General features: G+C 52.9%; 1 protein-coding gene across 2 annotated transcripts in view; it reads right to left on the reverse strand.

Moving 5' to 3' along the window:
• Positions 1-15,638, reverse strand: part of FBLN1 (fibulin 1) — an 86,685-nt gene that overhangs the window by 42,159 nt on the left and 28,888 nt on the right. For both annotated transcript variants that reach the window (XM_004437981.3, XM_004437982.3), the window contains exons 5-12: positions 13,829-13,888; positions 12,194-12,295; positions 11,436-11,573; positions 10,158-10,295; positions 5,026-5,169; positions 4,027-4,155; positions 3,121-3,246; positions 64-183 (exon numbers count right to left, since the gene is read on the reverse strand). In XM_004437981.3, the coding sequence (XP_004438038.1) occupies positions 64-183; positions 3,121-3,246; positions 4,027-4,155; positions 5,026-5,169; positions 10,158-10,295; positions 11,436-11,573; positions 12,194-12,295; positions 13,829-13,888 (957 nt within the window). The remainder of the gene's footprint in view (positions 1-63; positions 184-3,120; positions 3,247-4,026; positions 4,156-5,025; positions 5,170-10,157; positions 10,296-11,435; positions 11,574-12,193; positions 12,296-13,828; positions 13,889-15,638) is intronic.

Raw genomic sequence — 15,638 nt, forward strand, 5'->3', positions numbered from 1 at the left:
AAAGGCGTTAAGTAGGTGGGTGGGGGGTGCGCTCCCCAAATCTGCCGAGCGGGGCGCCCTCACCTTCACAGGTGACCCCGTCCACATCGCTGAGCTGGTAGCCCCGTCGGCAGTAACACTGGTAGGAGCCGTAGACGTTGGCGCACTCCTGGCTGCAGGGGCTGCTGTTACACTCGTTCACGTCTGAAAGAGAGGGGGCCCAGGGGTCACCACTCACAGCGCCTCACATGTCCCTGGTGGGGCCGTGAGCACAGCACCTCCCTCAACATGCACAGAATGGTGGAGGCCCCAGGTGTGGGGCCAGGGACTCGCTTGGGGTCACCCTGAGGGAGAGGGGCTCCCTCACGGCTGACGGATCTGGAATCTCTCCACCCCCACCACTGCCTGCTTCAAGCTGCACCACCTCCCGTCAGGATGACAGTGACAGCCTCCAGTCTCAGTCTCAGCTCCTTCCAATCTGGCCCCCACCGGGGTACCAGGATCAGTTCTAGTCCTCAGATGGGAACCTGATCACATCCTCCCCACTTCACCTCCCAGACAACATCCTCAGATGAGGGAGGCCCTGCCTGACCCAGCTGATAACGTCAATACTCCAGTGCTCGGAACTCACCAGGCCACTCAGCCACTCTGGGCTCTTGCTCATCTGTTCCCTTTGCTAAGGGCAGGGATCAGCCCACCACTTGTTTTTGTAAATGAAGTTTTATCAGTACACAGCCCACTCACTCATTTACCATGGCCTATGGCTGCCTTTGTGCTACAAAGGCAGAGTTGAGTAGCTGCAACAGAGACTGCGGCTGGCAAAGCCGAAAATATTTACTACGTGGCTTTTAGAAAAAAAGTTTGCCAATCTCTGGCCTAGAAGTCCCCTCTCACATTTATTTACTGCTAATTCTTAGCAGGGCAGGAGGGGTGAGTGGCCAAGAATGTCCATTAGCCTCTCACCTGGTGCTTCATCCCTGCAGCCCCCACAGGCTTGGCCACCACCTGATCACCTATTCACCTGCTCACCTCTGCCCAGTGTGGTTTCTCACCACATCCTAGAGACACTGCCTGAAGGCAGCAACCAGGTTCTTGCTACACACCTTGGGGGGTGGGGGGGCTCTTTATAAATGCTTAGTGGAATAAAATGGGGGCTGGCCAGACCCTGGTTTTGTGCCCACAATATTGACCACTAAGGTAAATATGCTTGTCCATTTTTCAGTCACTTAGGAGTGACCAGGGACAGCACAAGCCATGAATGATGACAATAACACCAGCGGTCTCCATGTTGCTGGCGCTTCATCTCACACTGGGCACTGTGACAAACTCTGCATGTGCTTCATCTTGCTTCATCCTCGTGACCCTCTACAGGGTGGGTCCCACTCTCCCCATTTCACAGATGACAACATTGAGGCCAGAAATGCTGAGTTACTTCTTCAAGGCCAGAAAAACGACAGAGCTGCGGGGCCGGCCCCATGGTATAGTGGTTAAGTCCGACACACTCCGCTTCAGCAGTCTGGGTTCGCAGGTTTGGATCCCGGGTGTGGACCCACATCACTCGTCAAGCCATGCTGCAGCGGCATCCCACACACAAAAGAGAGGAAGATTGCCACAGATGGTAGCTCAGGGCTAATCTTCCTCACCAAAAAAAAAAAAAAAAAAAGACAGAGCTGGGATTTGAATCCAGGTGGGAGGGACCCCCACGTGAGAATCTTGTTCCTTGCTAATACATGTGTGTTGGGTCTGGTTCCTGGGGACAAATCTCAGAATCTTGGGGGAAGCCTAGAACCCAGGAGCCCATCGCACTGTCCATCCTCCAATTTGAGAACTATGTACAGGGGAGTGTATCCTGGCATATCTGACTTTTGTGATTATCCTTCTTAATCCAGAATTTGCAGGCCGGTCATGTTTTGAGTCTGGCTCCACAAGCTGCTTCCCCCTGGACTGCACTGCACAGAACAGGGATCTGTGATCACACCCTCCCCACTTTGACAGCCAAGAGCTGTCAAAAGCTCTCAATTTCTGCTGACCTCAGAACCTAATCCCTGTAGAAGATGTGACATCGGCCGAGCACTACCATGTGCCAAGCTGCACACCTCGTCTTGGTCCATCCCGTCAGAGGAGGTTGGTGTTATGTGAGAAGAGCATCATTGACTCCATCCAACCCCCGCCCTGCACACTAAGAGAATTACCTACCAAACTGTAGCATGGCTTCTATCGGCCCAAGACCATGTCCCTAGGATGACCCCAGCCCCTTAAAATGCCTGCCTGAGAAAGCTCAACGCTGCCAGAAGAATTTACTGTGTGTTCCAGCCAGCACCTGATTACAGGCCCGACCTCCCCTTTTCTTAGAAGCATTTACTTTAGATAACTTGCAAATGTAAATCCTTTCTCTGTCCCTTTGAGATGTATCTTCCACCACCCAGGAATGTCTTTCTCCAGGACCTGGGAGCCAGGCCTTTGAAAGGTAATCTCAAGAAGGGTCGGGCCGCATCCCCCCCCTCTGTGGGAGGGTAGGAGGCAGTCAGCAGACACAGCTGGCCTAATTGCATGGACCACCCCCCTTAACATCCTTCAGCACTTTTCCTTAGCACCCCCAGCATTTAAAAATCCCCCTACTCTTGTTTTGGTGGAATTGAAACCAATTTACACGGAGGTCTCTCTCCCCTCCTGCAGTAGTCTGAGTAAAATCTTTCTCAGCGCTTTAAACAGGTGTCTGGCTTTTGTTTCTCTTTGACACATCAGCCCCATTTCCCGGGAGGACTTTGAGACAGGTGATGTCAGCCGCTCCCCAAGGTCACGTGAGTAAGTGGTGGGTCTAACACCTCCAAATCCTATGCTCTCCGCCGTATCCCCCACGGCTTCTTGGCCAGCCTGTGAAGCCCCACCTGTGCAGCCGTGGAGGGCAGCTGCTGGTACAGCACCCCCAGGGCCCAGGAGAAATCAGGGCGAGCAGTCATCTCCGACACACAACTTTTCATAGGCATTTCCCCCACTAACATGTCATTTAAAATGTGCTCGGGCAATGAAGGCGAGTCTGTCCCAAAGGGGTCTGCAGGGGGGCGAGGTGGCCTTCCCCAGGAGGCGGGCGGCTGGGGGAAGGCAGGGGATGCAGGAGAGGTGCCTGGCTCCGCCCCTCACCTTCACAGGACCGGCCGTCGGCAGAGAGCCGGAAGCCCACGGTGCAGCTGCAGTAGTAGGAGCCCGGCGTGTTCTCGCACTTGTGGCCACACAGGCGCCCGGGGTAGCGGCGGCACTCGTTGATGTCTGCAACAGAGCGGCGGGGGGCTCAGGGCGACGGCCACTCTGGGGGCGCCACACGCTGCCTCCTGTCCCTGGCAGCTCACGACCCTCGCCCCCTACATCCTTCAGCCCCATTTCTCACAGAGGCAGAGGGACTTGCCCCAAACGCAGCGAGTCAGCGGGGAGCTGGACCAACCTCTGGCCTGCCTGCCCTCTGGGTAAGCCCCATGCTCCTTCCCTGAATGCACCTCTGGGCATGCACCTGCCAGTGCTGCACCCCAGAGCCCCGAAGGTGGGCCACTGGGATCTGACAAAGGGGCTGTGGGGGTAGGCAGGCAGATACCAGCCTCCCCTGAGCACCCTAGTTTGGGGATGGCAAGCATGGCCAGCAGGTCTGTCACCACTCCTGGCAGTGGGGCCGCCATGCGTCTTTGGTTCTTGCTGCCCTCGGCTAAGCACACAGCTCTGGGCCCTGCGGCCCCGCAGGTGGGCAGTGAATCTCTAGGAAATCACGAGTCCCTTAGGGCATTTGTGGAGCAGGCTGGAGTCTCACAGACACTGGGAGGTCTTGGGTTGAGCAGAGCACCTGTTCTGTGGGTGGGGAACTAGCTCATCCCAAGAGGGCAGCCACAGGGCACGCACTAGAACTGGGGTCTCCTGCCTCGGGGTCTTTCTCTGGGACGGCCTGCACATGGGATTTTCCGAGGTGAGGGGCATTCTGTGGTCACTCCAGGGTGCCACAGGCTGGGTTCTCTTTGGTGCCACGTGGCCGGGCCCCCCAGGCCTGTGGGGATACCCACGTACCTATACAAGTCCTGCTGATGCCGTCGAAGTAGTAACCAGCCTTGCACTCGCAGCGGAAACTTCCAGGGGAGTTCACACAGCGGTGCCCTGGCCCACAGGGCTCTGAGGGCGGGGAGCACTCATCCACGTCTTGCAAAAGAGAAATACACATAGAAAAACCTTTAGTGTGGGTTTTTTTTTTTTTTTCCTAAAACGATAAGAAAGGAAGGCAAAAAAGGAGCAAACTAAAACGTACACTGACAAAGCAGCATGGTTTATCCTTCAGCACGATTTCACAGAGCACCTTCTGTGTGCCAGGCCCCACGCTGGGGATATAGCTGACCGGGACACAGCCCGTACCCTCAGGGGACACCTGCTCTGGCTGGCCAGCGATGACCCTAGTTAAGGCAGGCAGTGCCCAGTGACTGGCGAGATGCTGAGGAAGTGCTCTGGGAGTTATGGAGAGGAAGACACCTTCCGGCTGGCAGGGATCTGGGTAGGCTGAGTCAACATGCCTTTGCCCTGGATCCAAAGGAGTGTTGGAGCAGGTGGGCAGAGGGAATAATGTCAGAGCAAAAAACCACACAGCAAGGAAAGGGCAGGGCGTGTTTGGGGAGCAGTAAGCCCTATTTCATCTGGATTATGAGGTTTGTGAAGCTGGGGCCAGCTCAGGAGGACTGATTGTAAGCAGCAGCATCTGTCCTCTGTCTGTCACCAGTGGGGAGCTGTCACCAATGGGGGCTGTGAGCAAGGAGGGGCGAGAGAGCTTTCGGCTCAGGACGACTGGACAGACTGAAGGAGACAAAGCTGACGGCAATGGGTGGGTGGGTTGGCATTCTACTGCACTAGTCCAGGCAGTAGATGATAAAGGCCTATGTTTGGAGGTCAGCAAAGGGACAGATGGACAGGTAGAAACAGCTTCGCTTTGGGGATTTACTCTCCCCTTCCAGAGAAGGGAGGGTTACGTCGGGAGCAGACAGAAAAACCTATTTCAGATTAGTTTTCTCTTTTAATACCAACCAACACAGCGGGTTCCCTCCTCGTTGAGATGGTAGCCACGGCCACAGTTGGGCACGTTCTTCTGGCATGTGTAGGAGCCCTCCGTGTTGATGCATGTCTGCCCGACAGGGCACGGGGCACTGATACTCAAACACTCATTGATATCTACAGCAGGGAAAGAAGGAGGCAACGAGATTAAACACGGAGGGCTCCTCAAAACCCAGTGACTGGATTCCCAAAGAAACCCCACTGCCCTCCTCTGCAAAACCATAAACGGAGATACTACAATGCCCTCACCCTGGACCACGCGGCAGCCTCCCAACTGGCTCCCAGATTTCGCCAGCACACACCACTTTAAACACCACCTCCCTGGTCCATCTTCCTGCCCTGAAACCATCAACACCTCCACCTTTCGCTGCACCGAAGCCAAAGCTGCCTGCCTGGCTTTCAGGCCCTTCCGTGATCACACGAATCCCCCAGGACTCACAGTCCACACTGTGGACGTGGCAATTTGGGTGGCATCCTGTATCCATGCACTCCGTGCGGTATACGGAGCGTCCTCCCTGAGCGGGGTGCGGGGCTCAGGGAGCCACCCCCTCAGGGCCAGCACTCTGCCCCTGTGAGGATCCGGGCTCCTGCGGCCACTGGCCCGGCCCCGCCTGCCTCCCAGTCTCACTCTGGCTGGTCTCTCCTGCAGCCCAGGCTCCAGCCCTAACAACACACCAGCAGCTCCCAGAGAAGCCACTCGGGTCCCACCTCCACGTCCTTATTCACATGGTCCCGGCCTGGGAGCCATCTCCCTTGTCTGCCTGGTAAACACTTTTACAGCTTGAGTGCCACCTCCTTGAGACACCTTCCTGCCCGTCCCTCGTCTGGGCTCCTGGGGGCCTGTGCTGACTCGGGCCCAGTGGAAAGGGCTGCCTGCTCTGAGTTCACTCTAGAGCAGTCTCCCTTGCTGACCGGACACGCCTCCGATGTGGGAACCACGAGGCATTCACCTCTGATGAACAGACGCCCAGCGAGTGTGAACCAGTAAACAAACAAGGATAACTGGGTCACACATCTGCTCACTCCTCACACTCAAATTTGGTGAAAAACCACACAGATTGAACTTCCTGCTAGGAGTAGTCTTCTAAAAGGACCTACATTTTTAAGAATCACCTGTTCAGACACCTACAAAGCATCTAGGGTGGGCAAAGAGAAGGGTGTGAGGGTAGAGGACCCCTGAGCTGAAGGCAGAAAGAGGGATCAGCGATACTTCTCCCCTCCCAGCCGAGCCCCACCCCCCTCAGACAGTCAGAGGAGCAGCCCTCCTCCCTCCTCCTGCTGGAGTCCACCTTCCCACACCAGCGCCACACTTTACAGTTTACAAAAGCTTTTACGTCCATTACGGCCCTCGACACTACAGCTAGCATTCAAGTTAGGCAGGGCTGGGATGATTATCTGTGTTTTATAAACAGAAAACTCCCCGAGAGCTAGGCTGGAATTGGGGGCCAGCTCAGGTCTAGAACCAGGGTCTCCTGTCCCCCAGCCAGGGCGAGGGCCCTCAAATCAGGGGTCGGCAAACCACAGCCTGCAGGCCAAATCCAGCCCACTGCCTGTTTTTGTAAATAAAGTTTTATTGGAACACAGCCAGGCTCATTCTTTGGCAAACTGTCTATAGCTGCTTCCACAGGGCTGCAACGGAGACCCTGTGGCATGCAAAGTTGATCTTTACTATCTAGCCCTTTACAGAAAAAACTCGGCACCCCCTGCCTTATGTCAAGAATAAATGCAGTGTTTAGAAATGTTATCGCTGCCTTCCCCCTAAGCCTTGTGTGTGCCAATCAGATCTACAGTTCCCGAACTCTGTGCCCTGGAATGCTGGCACCCCTCAAGAGAGGGGAGACCCCCAGTCAGCGAGCTCCACAAGGTAAGGACCAGGCGATCAGTGAATGAATTAATGAATGGGAGGCTGAATAAACAAAGAACAAATAAACAGAGAACAAAGAACAAATAAGCAGAAAAGGTCCAGGAAGTTTGGGAACATGTCATATAATCTCTCCCACGTAGGGACAGGCATGAGAAAAACACAGGTGATCCCAGCTGTAAAGGGCCCTGTTCACTTTGTTTAATCCAATGACCAATGACCACAAAACCCTTTCCTGCCCAAGACCTGTGAACGTCCCGAGACCCATGTGGATGGCGGCGTGTGGGAAGTCCTGCTCTGGCCTCCTCACTGAAGCAGAAAGGAAGGTGGTGGGCATGAGGAGGGGATACGAAGAAAAAGAAAAAGGGAAACCGACAAAGATGTGATAGTCTCAAGGCCCTCGGCCACTAAACCTCAAGGTTGTAGAACATTCTACCTTTTATAATAAGGAAAGAGGCTTCTGCTTTCTAAGACTCCATCCTGCGCTTTGCACTGGCCCCGTGGGCAGAGCTCTGCAGCTATAGTTCTGTCTGCTGTGTGGCCGGAGGGGGATCAGACAGGCTCATGGGGGATGGTTCCAGGAGCTCCAGGAAGATGGATTCCAGCTACACGTGAGTTCAGAGCTTCCCACCACAGATCACGCTGTTCTGAAGGGAATGAGGGTGCCGTCAGCAGAGGTGTGCAAGAAGACGACCTAGGATGCACAGAGGGGAGGGGAACTGCTCTCTCCCAGACAGCCTGAAACTATCGCTCTATCTTGACAAACTTCACCCGGTAAAGAATTATTTTGGACGATGCAGTCATTTTGAAAAAGATGACATCCAGGTACTGACATAAAATGATGTCTAAACACCTTGTTAAGTGGGGAAAGAAGAAGGGGCAGAACAGTCTGATCCCATTTTTAACAAAAAACAAAAGGTCAGGAGGGCGCAGGAGCCCAGGAGGGCGCACACACTGCCGAGCAGGGGAGCAGCTCTTCCTGTCTGCACTTGGGTTCTGTTTGCTTTTTTGTAAATAAAGATGTATATAACTTCTGAAATAAAGATAACTTTAAAAAGAAAGAATCTTGAACTTGGTTGCAAGGATTGTGGGCACACAAGAAAGGGGGAACCCCCCCAGTACCTAGGTGAGGGGCACCCCTGAGAGCTGAATGTTTGGTTCCACAGCTGCCGAATAACCAGAGGGCTTGGCTTCGGCTCACATCATCCGCCAGGGCTCCTGCAGGGTTTGGCCTCACCGGGCTGGGCTCTCCCCTCCCCCATCTAGGGGGGGCCACCATCCCAGCCTGCCTTCTTTCGCCTCCCGCTCCGCGGTGCTGCGCCCCATAGAGGGGAAAGCAGGGCTAGGTCAAGACATGTAAATGTTCCTTCTTGGTGGAAATCAGGGCTGATTTTGCCATGAGTCAGGGTGTCCACCCCCAACAGATGCCAGCCTCCTCCGAGGAGCGCCCCCCAAGCACGCTGCAAGCCTGGGCAGGACCCTCCTCCCTTCTGGCCCTGGGAGAGCCGTCAGCCCCCAGCTCAGTGGCCCCCTGCTCCGAGTGACGAGTGACGACAGCCCCGCTGGCAGGAGGCTGGCAAGGGGCCAAAAGCAGCCAAGCTGAGGCCCACAGCTCAGAGGCCTCCCTTCCTGCACTGGCTGAGAGGAGAGCTTTAGGAATGAAGACTGGGGCAGGGTTCAGATGAGGCCCCAATCCTAAAGGGTAGCTGTTCTATTCATCTTTAAATATTCTGGGTCCGGCCCTGTGGCTTAGCGGTTAAGTGTGTGCGCTCCGCTGCTGGCGGCCCGGGTTCGGATCTTGGGCGCGCACCAACGCACCGCTTCTCTGGCCATGCTGAGGCCGCGTCCCACATACAGCAACTAGAAGGATGTGCAGCTATGACATACAACTATCTACTGGGGCTTTGGGGGGAAAATAAATAAATAAATAAAATCTTTAAATATTCTGGAGCAGTAAAAAAGGCGGGGAGAGCTTTCCATCCAAACTACCATTTCAAATCAAAGATCGAGACAGATTACCTGAGAGAGGGTGAGAGACAAATAAGACAGAAACTCTCCATCCCCTGCTCAGGGATCCCCTGCTCATGGTGGCGCAGGCCTTAAAGGAATGTGGCAGGCCCAGGGAGGGTAGGTTCTGACTAGCAGGGTCTACAGCACAAACCAGGGGAGAAATCTTCCTGACCTCAAAGGCAGGACCCAGAAGCTTCTGTTGAGCAGAGAGCAAGGGCAGGCCAGCAGATCTGGCCTCAAATGCCAAGAGCAAACAGAATTTCCAGGGATGAATTTCAGGGGAAAGGGGAGTCACCTTCTGTTTCCAGAACAGTCAATCCTGCCAGCTGCTTCTGCTCCCTTGCCCCCGCCCCAGGCTGCTTCTGCAACTTGAGGAGTCTCACCCAGACCTCCTATTTTCACTAAATTCACGTGGGATTTTCTTTCATTTCACATCGATCTCTCTCGGATATTAACACAGTATTTTTTTTATTGTGGTGAAATATACGTAACATAAAATTTGCCATTTTAACCATTTTTAAGTGTAGAGATGAGCGGCATTAAATACATTTGCATTGCTGTGTAACCATCACCACTATGCATCCACAGAGCTGTTTCATCTTCCCAAACTGAAACTCCACGCCCATTAAACACTAACTCCCCATCCCCCTCCCCCAGCCCCCTGGCACCCACCATCTACCTTCTGTCTCTATGAGTTTGACCACTGACACAGAGTATTTTCTAAAACAATTTTTTAGTATACCAGAGACTTCACGATCACCTTTTTAATCCCCCCTCAAGCCTATAAGCCAAGATATGATTATTTCCATCTTATAGAGGAGGAAATGGAGGCTCAGATCAGGTAAGTAAACTACCTTAGGTCACTCAGTTCAACACCAGGTGTCTCTGACTCCACAACTCAAGCTCTTTCATCTAAACCAGGGGATGCTCCACTATAGCCCTGGGGCCAAACCCAGCCTGCTGCCTGTTTTTGTAAATAAAGTTTTATTGAGACACAGCCCTGTCCATTTATTCACGTATCTGTGGCTGCTTTCCAGATGCAACAGCAGACCTGAGTGGTTCCAACAGAGACCGTACGGCTCACAATGCCTAACATATTTGTTATCCGGACCTTTATAGAAAAAGCTTGCTGACTTCTGTTTTATACACTATGCAGCCCCCCACATTCTAGAGACGTCACTGGATCCTTCATCCCGCCGGGTGGACCCCTTTAGCCCTGGCAGCAACGTCTTACCAATACAGTTGCCTAGAGCATCTTGTATAAAGCCACTCTTGCACTGTAGCTTGGGTCTGCAGCGGAAGGATCCCAGAGTATTCTGACAGATAAAATCGGGGAGGCAGTTATGAATACCACTCTCACATTCGTCAATATCTGGTACATCATAAAAAAAGGAAATTGTTAGCAAGAGTCCTGCCAGGAGCATCTTACAACACTTTAAAATCACAGGAAAGTTTTTTTTTTAATGCTCATTACTCAGACTATAACCCAAAACATTCCAATAGAGAGGTCACATACAAAAAGGGTCTTGATTAGCCAAATAGTGCTTACATTGCTAAAGACTTAAAACTGATTTTTTCCCCAAGACTCTTATGAGGCAAACTTTCTGTTATATAATAAATAACCCAGGCATTTTCCTGGCAAGATGTGGTTTGTTTGTTTTTTCCCCATTTCAGGCTAAGTGCATGTTTAGTTTAGATCATAAAGCAATGATCTTAGTGGCAATAAACACTGTCCTTTATAAACTTATTCATTCTGAAGCCGTCACCACATTCCAAATATGAACAATGGTGATTGTCATGATCGGTCGTGTTGGCTGCCCTTCCCTTGAAGTTCATGGCTGTCAAATGTTCAAAAGTGTATACTCAGCTGGCTGGGCCCCTGGGTTCTCGGGGTCCAAACCGCCCAGCATGTCTGCAGGGTGGAGCGGGCTGAGCCTGCCCAAAGGCCCTCAGATGCCAGGAGGGTGTGCCCTGCCTTTGAGTTACCCTCATCATTCAACAAACGTTTTTACATAAGTGGTTTTGTCATTCTGGAGGGCTGGAAACCCTCAGCAGAAAACTATGTTCTAACAGATTCTCATCAGAGCCTTATCTGCCAAATAACATCTATGGCTTGGCGGGGAAAGGCCGGCAGCCAGATATGTCATGTTTTTATGCAGCGGAAGGCAATATGCTTTGAACTTCAAGGAAGCGTGGAATCAGATGGAAGGCAGCTGTTGTGCAAAAAAAATTTTTTTTTGTAGAAAGCACATGTGAGCACCTAAAATTCATCCCTGGTCTTGTTTTTAAATGATCATGCTCTGAGCCTTTTCAGAAATCCAAACTTGCCATCATCATTAACTCAGCATTATGGTAAGGAAGGTAAATCTTTACTAACAACAGAACTGGCTGGCACCACAGGTGCGCACAGCACCGCGGAGCCCAGACCCCGGGGGAGCCCAAAGCCGCCTTTCCCATCACATCATGTCTACTTCTGGGGAGATGAGGTTTTTAGGCTCAGAGCATGTCATACCTTTGCAGTCATTGTTTTCTGTGAGCTCATAGCCTGTCCCACAGCTGCTCTCTCTCTGGCAGCGGAACGAGCCCACTGTATTGATGCAGTTTTCTCCAAGCCGGCAATTGTGGCTGCCCGTGATGCATTCATTGATATCTAGGAGAGACAGAGATGATGCAGGAGTAACCAGCAAGAACAACTGATCCTCATGCTTTATCAGAAGGAATGCACCAGAAGGCATAGTGGAATCGGTTCCCTGCATCCATCAAGTCCTGCGTGTATTAGGGCTGTGCGCTGCAGGGGAGTCCTGGGCACTCATCACCAATAAAAAGGTTTCTCTCCTTGCTAAGTTTCAGATCTATTGCTCTCTCTGAGCACCACTAAGCGAGTGCCAGGCCCTGAACTGGAGTCACGTGATCCTTAAGAAACCTATAAGGGGCTATGGCCTTCCTCCATCTCCCCGCTCTCAGACGAGAGACTGGGGGATGTGCCCAGGGCCACTCAGCTCATCCCGGATTCAGAGCCCAGTCAGACTCCAAACCAAACTCTCTTTCCCAACGTGGTGTTTATATTCTCCTGGACGAGAGCCATGGCTGGAAGCCACCGCGCTGCAAACTCCAGGGAATGCCAGAAAGCCAGTCCGAGGTTGTTTTTCGTCCATGAATGGGGCCCCGGGTTATGCAAAGCGGGTCCTGCCCGGATAGCAAGTAGAGGCAGAGGCTCTGCAGCGCAGCGACCTGCTGTCCTGCTATCGCCCGGAGCACGGTGACGTTTACCTTCACAGGAGACACCATCAGGCAGCAGCTGGTAGCCCACAAAGCAAGAGCAGACGACCTCCTCCCCCGTGTCTCGGCACTGCTGCTTGCAGGGCCCGCCGCCTGGAATCAGAGCAAATGTGAGCCGAGGCCAGACGCACACCAGAGACCTTCTGGTTTTCCAGTTCTGTTTGGCCTGGGCCAGAGAAAACGCCCTCAGGGCAGACCGACACAGAAAAGCAGGCTCCCCGGGCTGGAGCCCACCGGCTGCCTTCACCGCACCCCTGCCTTCCCACGGGAGACCCCCAGGGTCTGGCTCTGGGTACCCATGGGCTGCTGCTTCAGGAGCCAGCCCTGGTCCGACAAATCGGGCGGCATGTGGGGCAGTCTCTGTAGGTTATAGTGGAGCTAGAAGGGGCGAGGCAGAGAAGAGTGTGATGCTGCCGCCTGGCACAGACATCGATGGAGCAGGCCCCACGAGGCAGGCCGGGCCCTGAAGAGGCCCCCCATCTCCCCTGACCTCTCTCTCAGGCCGGCCCCGCTGCCCCATGTGCATTACCACCGCCTCAGCTCCAGTCGCCCGCTCACCTGGCTCCCTGAGCATTCCTGGTACCACCCTTCCAGCCACGCTTCCTGCAGGCAGCCAGCGAGATGCTCAGAGAGCAAATCTCATTGGGACAAACCTCTACCAGGTAAAGATTCTACAAGATAAAGTTCTGTCTGCTGCCCAGGGCCTGCAGGGCCCTGCCCACTGCTCCAGCCTCTTCTGCTATCCCTCCACCCCACCCCTCCCCACCCTAAACCTAACCCCAACCCAGCACCCAGCTGCTGTGGGTCTGCATGTCTCCACTCCCGCTGCCCCAAATCCCCTTTCAATGCTACTGTCCTGGCTAACCCATCCTCACCCACTGCAGACCAGCTACCCCCTCCTCCAGGAAGACCCTCCCACGCCCCCCAGAGGATTACGAGGCTTTCTGGTGCTCTCTGCCCTCTGTCCCCCTCCCAGGCCTCTGTGCTGACTGTCACTGTACACCAACCATATCATTTTGTGATTAAACTCGCTCCCTAATTAATGCCTCAACCACAGGGCAAGGCGGTGAATGAACTTGTGGAGCAGACCCGCCAGTCTAGACATACGGGAATGTTCCATGAAAGAGAAATAAGGTTCCATCATATGAAAAACAGACCTGCAAGTCCTGACTTGCTATAAATTTGCAAGTGTCTCACAGAGGCAAATGGATATTACCGACGGCACAGCTAGGGGTCCAGGATACAAGTCAAGTTACGCTCACCGCCTCCCCTGGGGGGCTCCGGCCCTGGGGAAGCTGGTGCTCACTGTTCCCAGAGCCTGTGAGCCTGTGAGCTGGGTCACGTCCAGGTGGACACTGCGGTGGGGGGCTTTTACGTCAGCTTCTCACATGGCCCCTTCTCTGTAAGACCACACTCTCCCTCCCTCGCCCACCAGCCCCAGCTAGGAGGAGAGCGAAGGGAAGGCGCCCAGGAGCACAGAGCGACTCACTGTTGACTCCCAGCCACAGGGCACTTCCTAGGAGACCCTGAGCAAACCTGAGGTCAGACTCCCAGTGATATGAGCACTGACTTTCCTTCGGGCTCAATTAACCACCACGTGGCCCCACGGGGGCACCAGAGTCGCACCTCGACAGCGGTCATTCAGGTATGGGTCCTCTTGTTCCTCCTCGATCTCAGAAATCTTAGCTGAGGGGAAAGAGAGACAAAGACACGTTAACCCACAGGCAGTGTCCCATCTGATCTCAGAACACACTCCAAATGTCTTCTCTTCTTGTAAATATCAGGCAGTAATGCCCATCTGTACATCTTATAAACAGCTGTGTACTCATTTTACCCTTTTTAAAAGAAGAATTACACTCATAAATGTAGTTAAATCTCTAACAGATCTACGATAACAGAAACAGCATCGGCACAAGGCCTGTAACCATCATCTTAATGCTGAGTGCAGTTATGATGTCCACATGACTTGAATATTTCAGCAAATGCAGCACAGCCCTACTATAAATTAAGTCACATCCTCCAAACCTAAAACAATGCACCTGATAAAAGCTTACTGTTATGAGTTGAATTGTGTCCCCACAGAGGATGTCGAAGTCCTAACCGCCAGTGCCTAGGGATGTGACCTTATTTTGGGGAAGGGTCTTTGCAGATGATTAAGTTAACGAACTATAGAAACGATCCCTGAAAGTATGGTCTTTGATCAAGTTAAAATGAGGTCGTTAGGGTGGGACCTAATCCAATATGACCGTGTCCTTATAAAAAGGGGAAATTTGGGGGGCCAGCCCCGTGGTGTAGTGGTTAAGTTCACGCGCTCTGCTTCGGCGGCTGGGGGTTCACGGGTTTGGATCCTGGGTGTGGACCTAGGTACCGCTTATCAAGCCATCTGTGGCAGGCGTCCCACATATAAAGTAGAGCAAGATGGGCACAGATGTTAGCCCAGGGCCAGTCTTCCTCACCAAAAAAAAAAGGAGAAAATTTGGACACAGTGACAGACACACACAGTGGAAAGATGATGTGAAGGAAAAGGGGAAGACGGCCATCTACAAGCCAAGGGACACCTGATGCCACCAGAAGCCGGGAGAGAGGCTGGAACAGATTCTCCCTCAGAGCCTCAGAGGGAACCAGCCTGGCCGACACCTTGATCTTGGACTTCTGGCCCTACTCTTTTTTTTTGTGAGGAAGATCAGCCCTGCGCTAACATCCATGCCAATCCTCTCTTTTTGCTGAGGAAGACTGGCCCTGGGCTAACACTCGTGCCCATCTTCCTCCACTTTATATGGGACGCCGCCACAGCATGGCCTGACAAGCGGTGCATCGGTACGCGCCCGGGATGCGAACCCTGGCCACCAGCAGTGGAGCGCGCGCACTTAACAGCTACGCCACGGGGCCAGCCCTGGCCCTACTCTTAATGGAAAATTCAACAGGGCAATGGGATAGAGAAGGACCCGGGGGGGTGCAGGGGCTCTAATGTAATAGGGTGGTATTCCACTGGTAGTTCTGGCATAAAAGAAATGGATTAGTCCGCTTCACTTGGGTAGAAATAGCCAAGGAACGGGAAGCCAAGGGAAGAATCCCTAGAAATACTTGAAAACCAAGCCCTCTGACGTTAAGGACCCTTCCGCAAGATAAAATGACAGCGATCACAATTCAACAGCAATCATGTTACAACGCTGGTGGGAAAGCGCACATCAAAGTGTATCCACGGCACAACCACGCCTACAGGAGAGAAGCCAAAAGAGACGCAGAAAAAAGACTGAAAGAAGTGCGACCTCAGGGAAACAGTATTTATCTGTGTCAATCTCCTCTTTCTTCTGCTTTTCTAAATCTTCTAAAATGCCTACAATGAGCATATAATACATGCACACTGGAAAAATAAACATCATTCAGAAGAAACATATTAGTAATTCTGCTATAAAATTCAACATAACATAATATA

This window comes from Ceratotherium simum, chromosome 25 (assembly GCF_057802395.1).
Source record: "Ceratotherium simum simum isolate JZ-2026a chromosome 25, ASM5780239v1, whole genome shotgun sequence".
In the NCBI taxonomy this organism is placed as follows: Eukaryota; Metazoa; Chordata; class Mammalia; order Perissodactyla; family Rhinocerotidae; genus Ceratotherium; species Ceratotherium simum.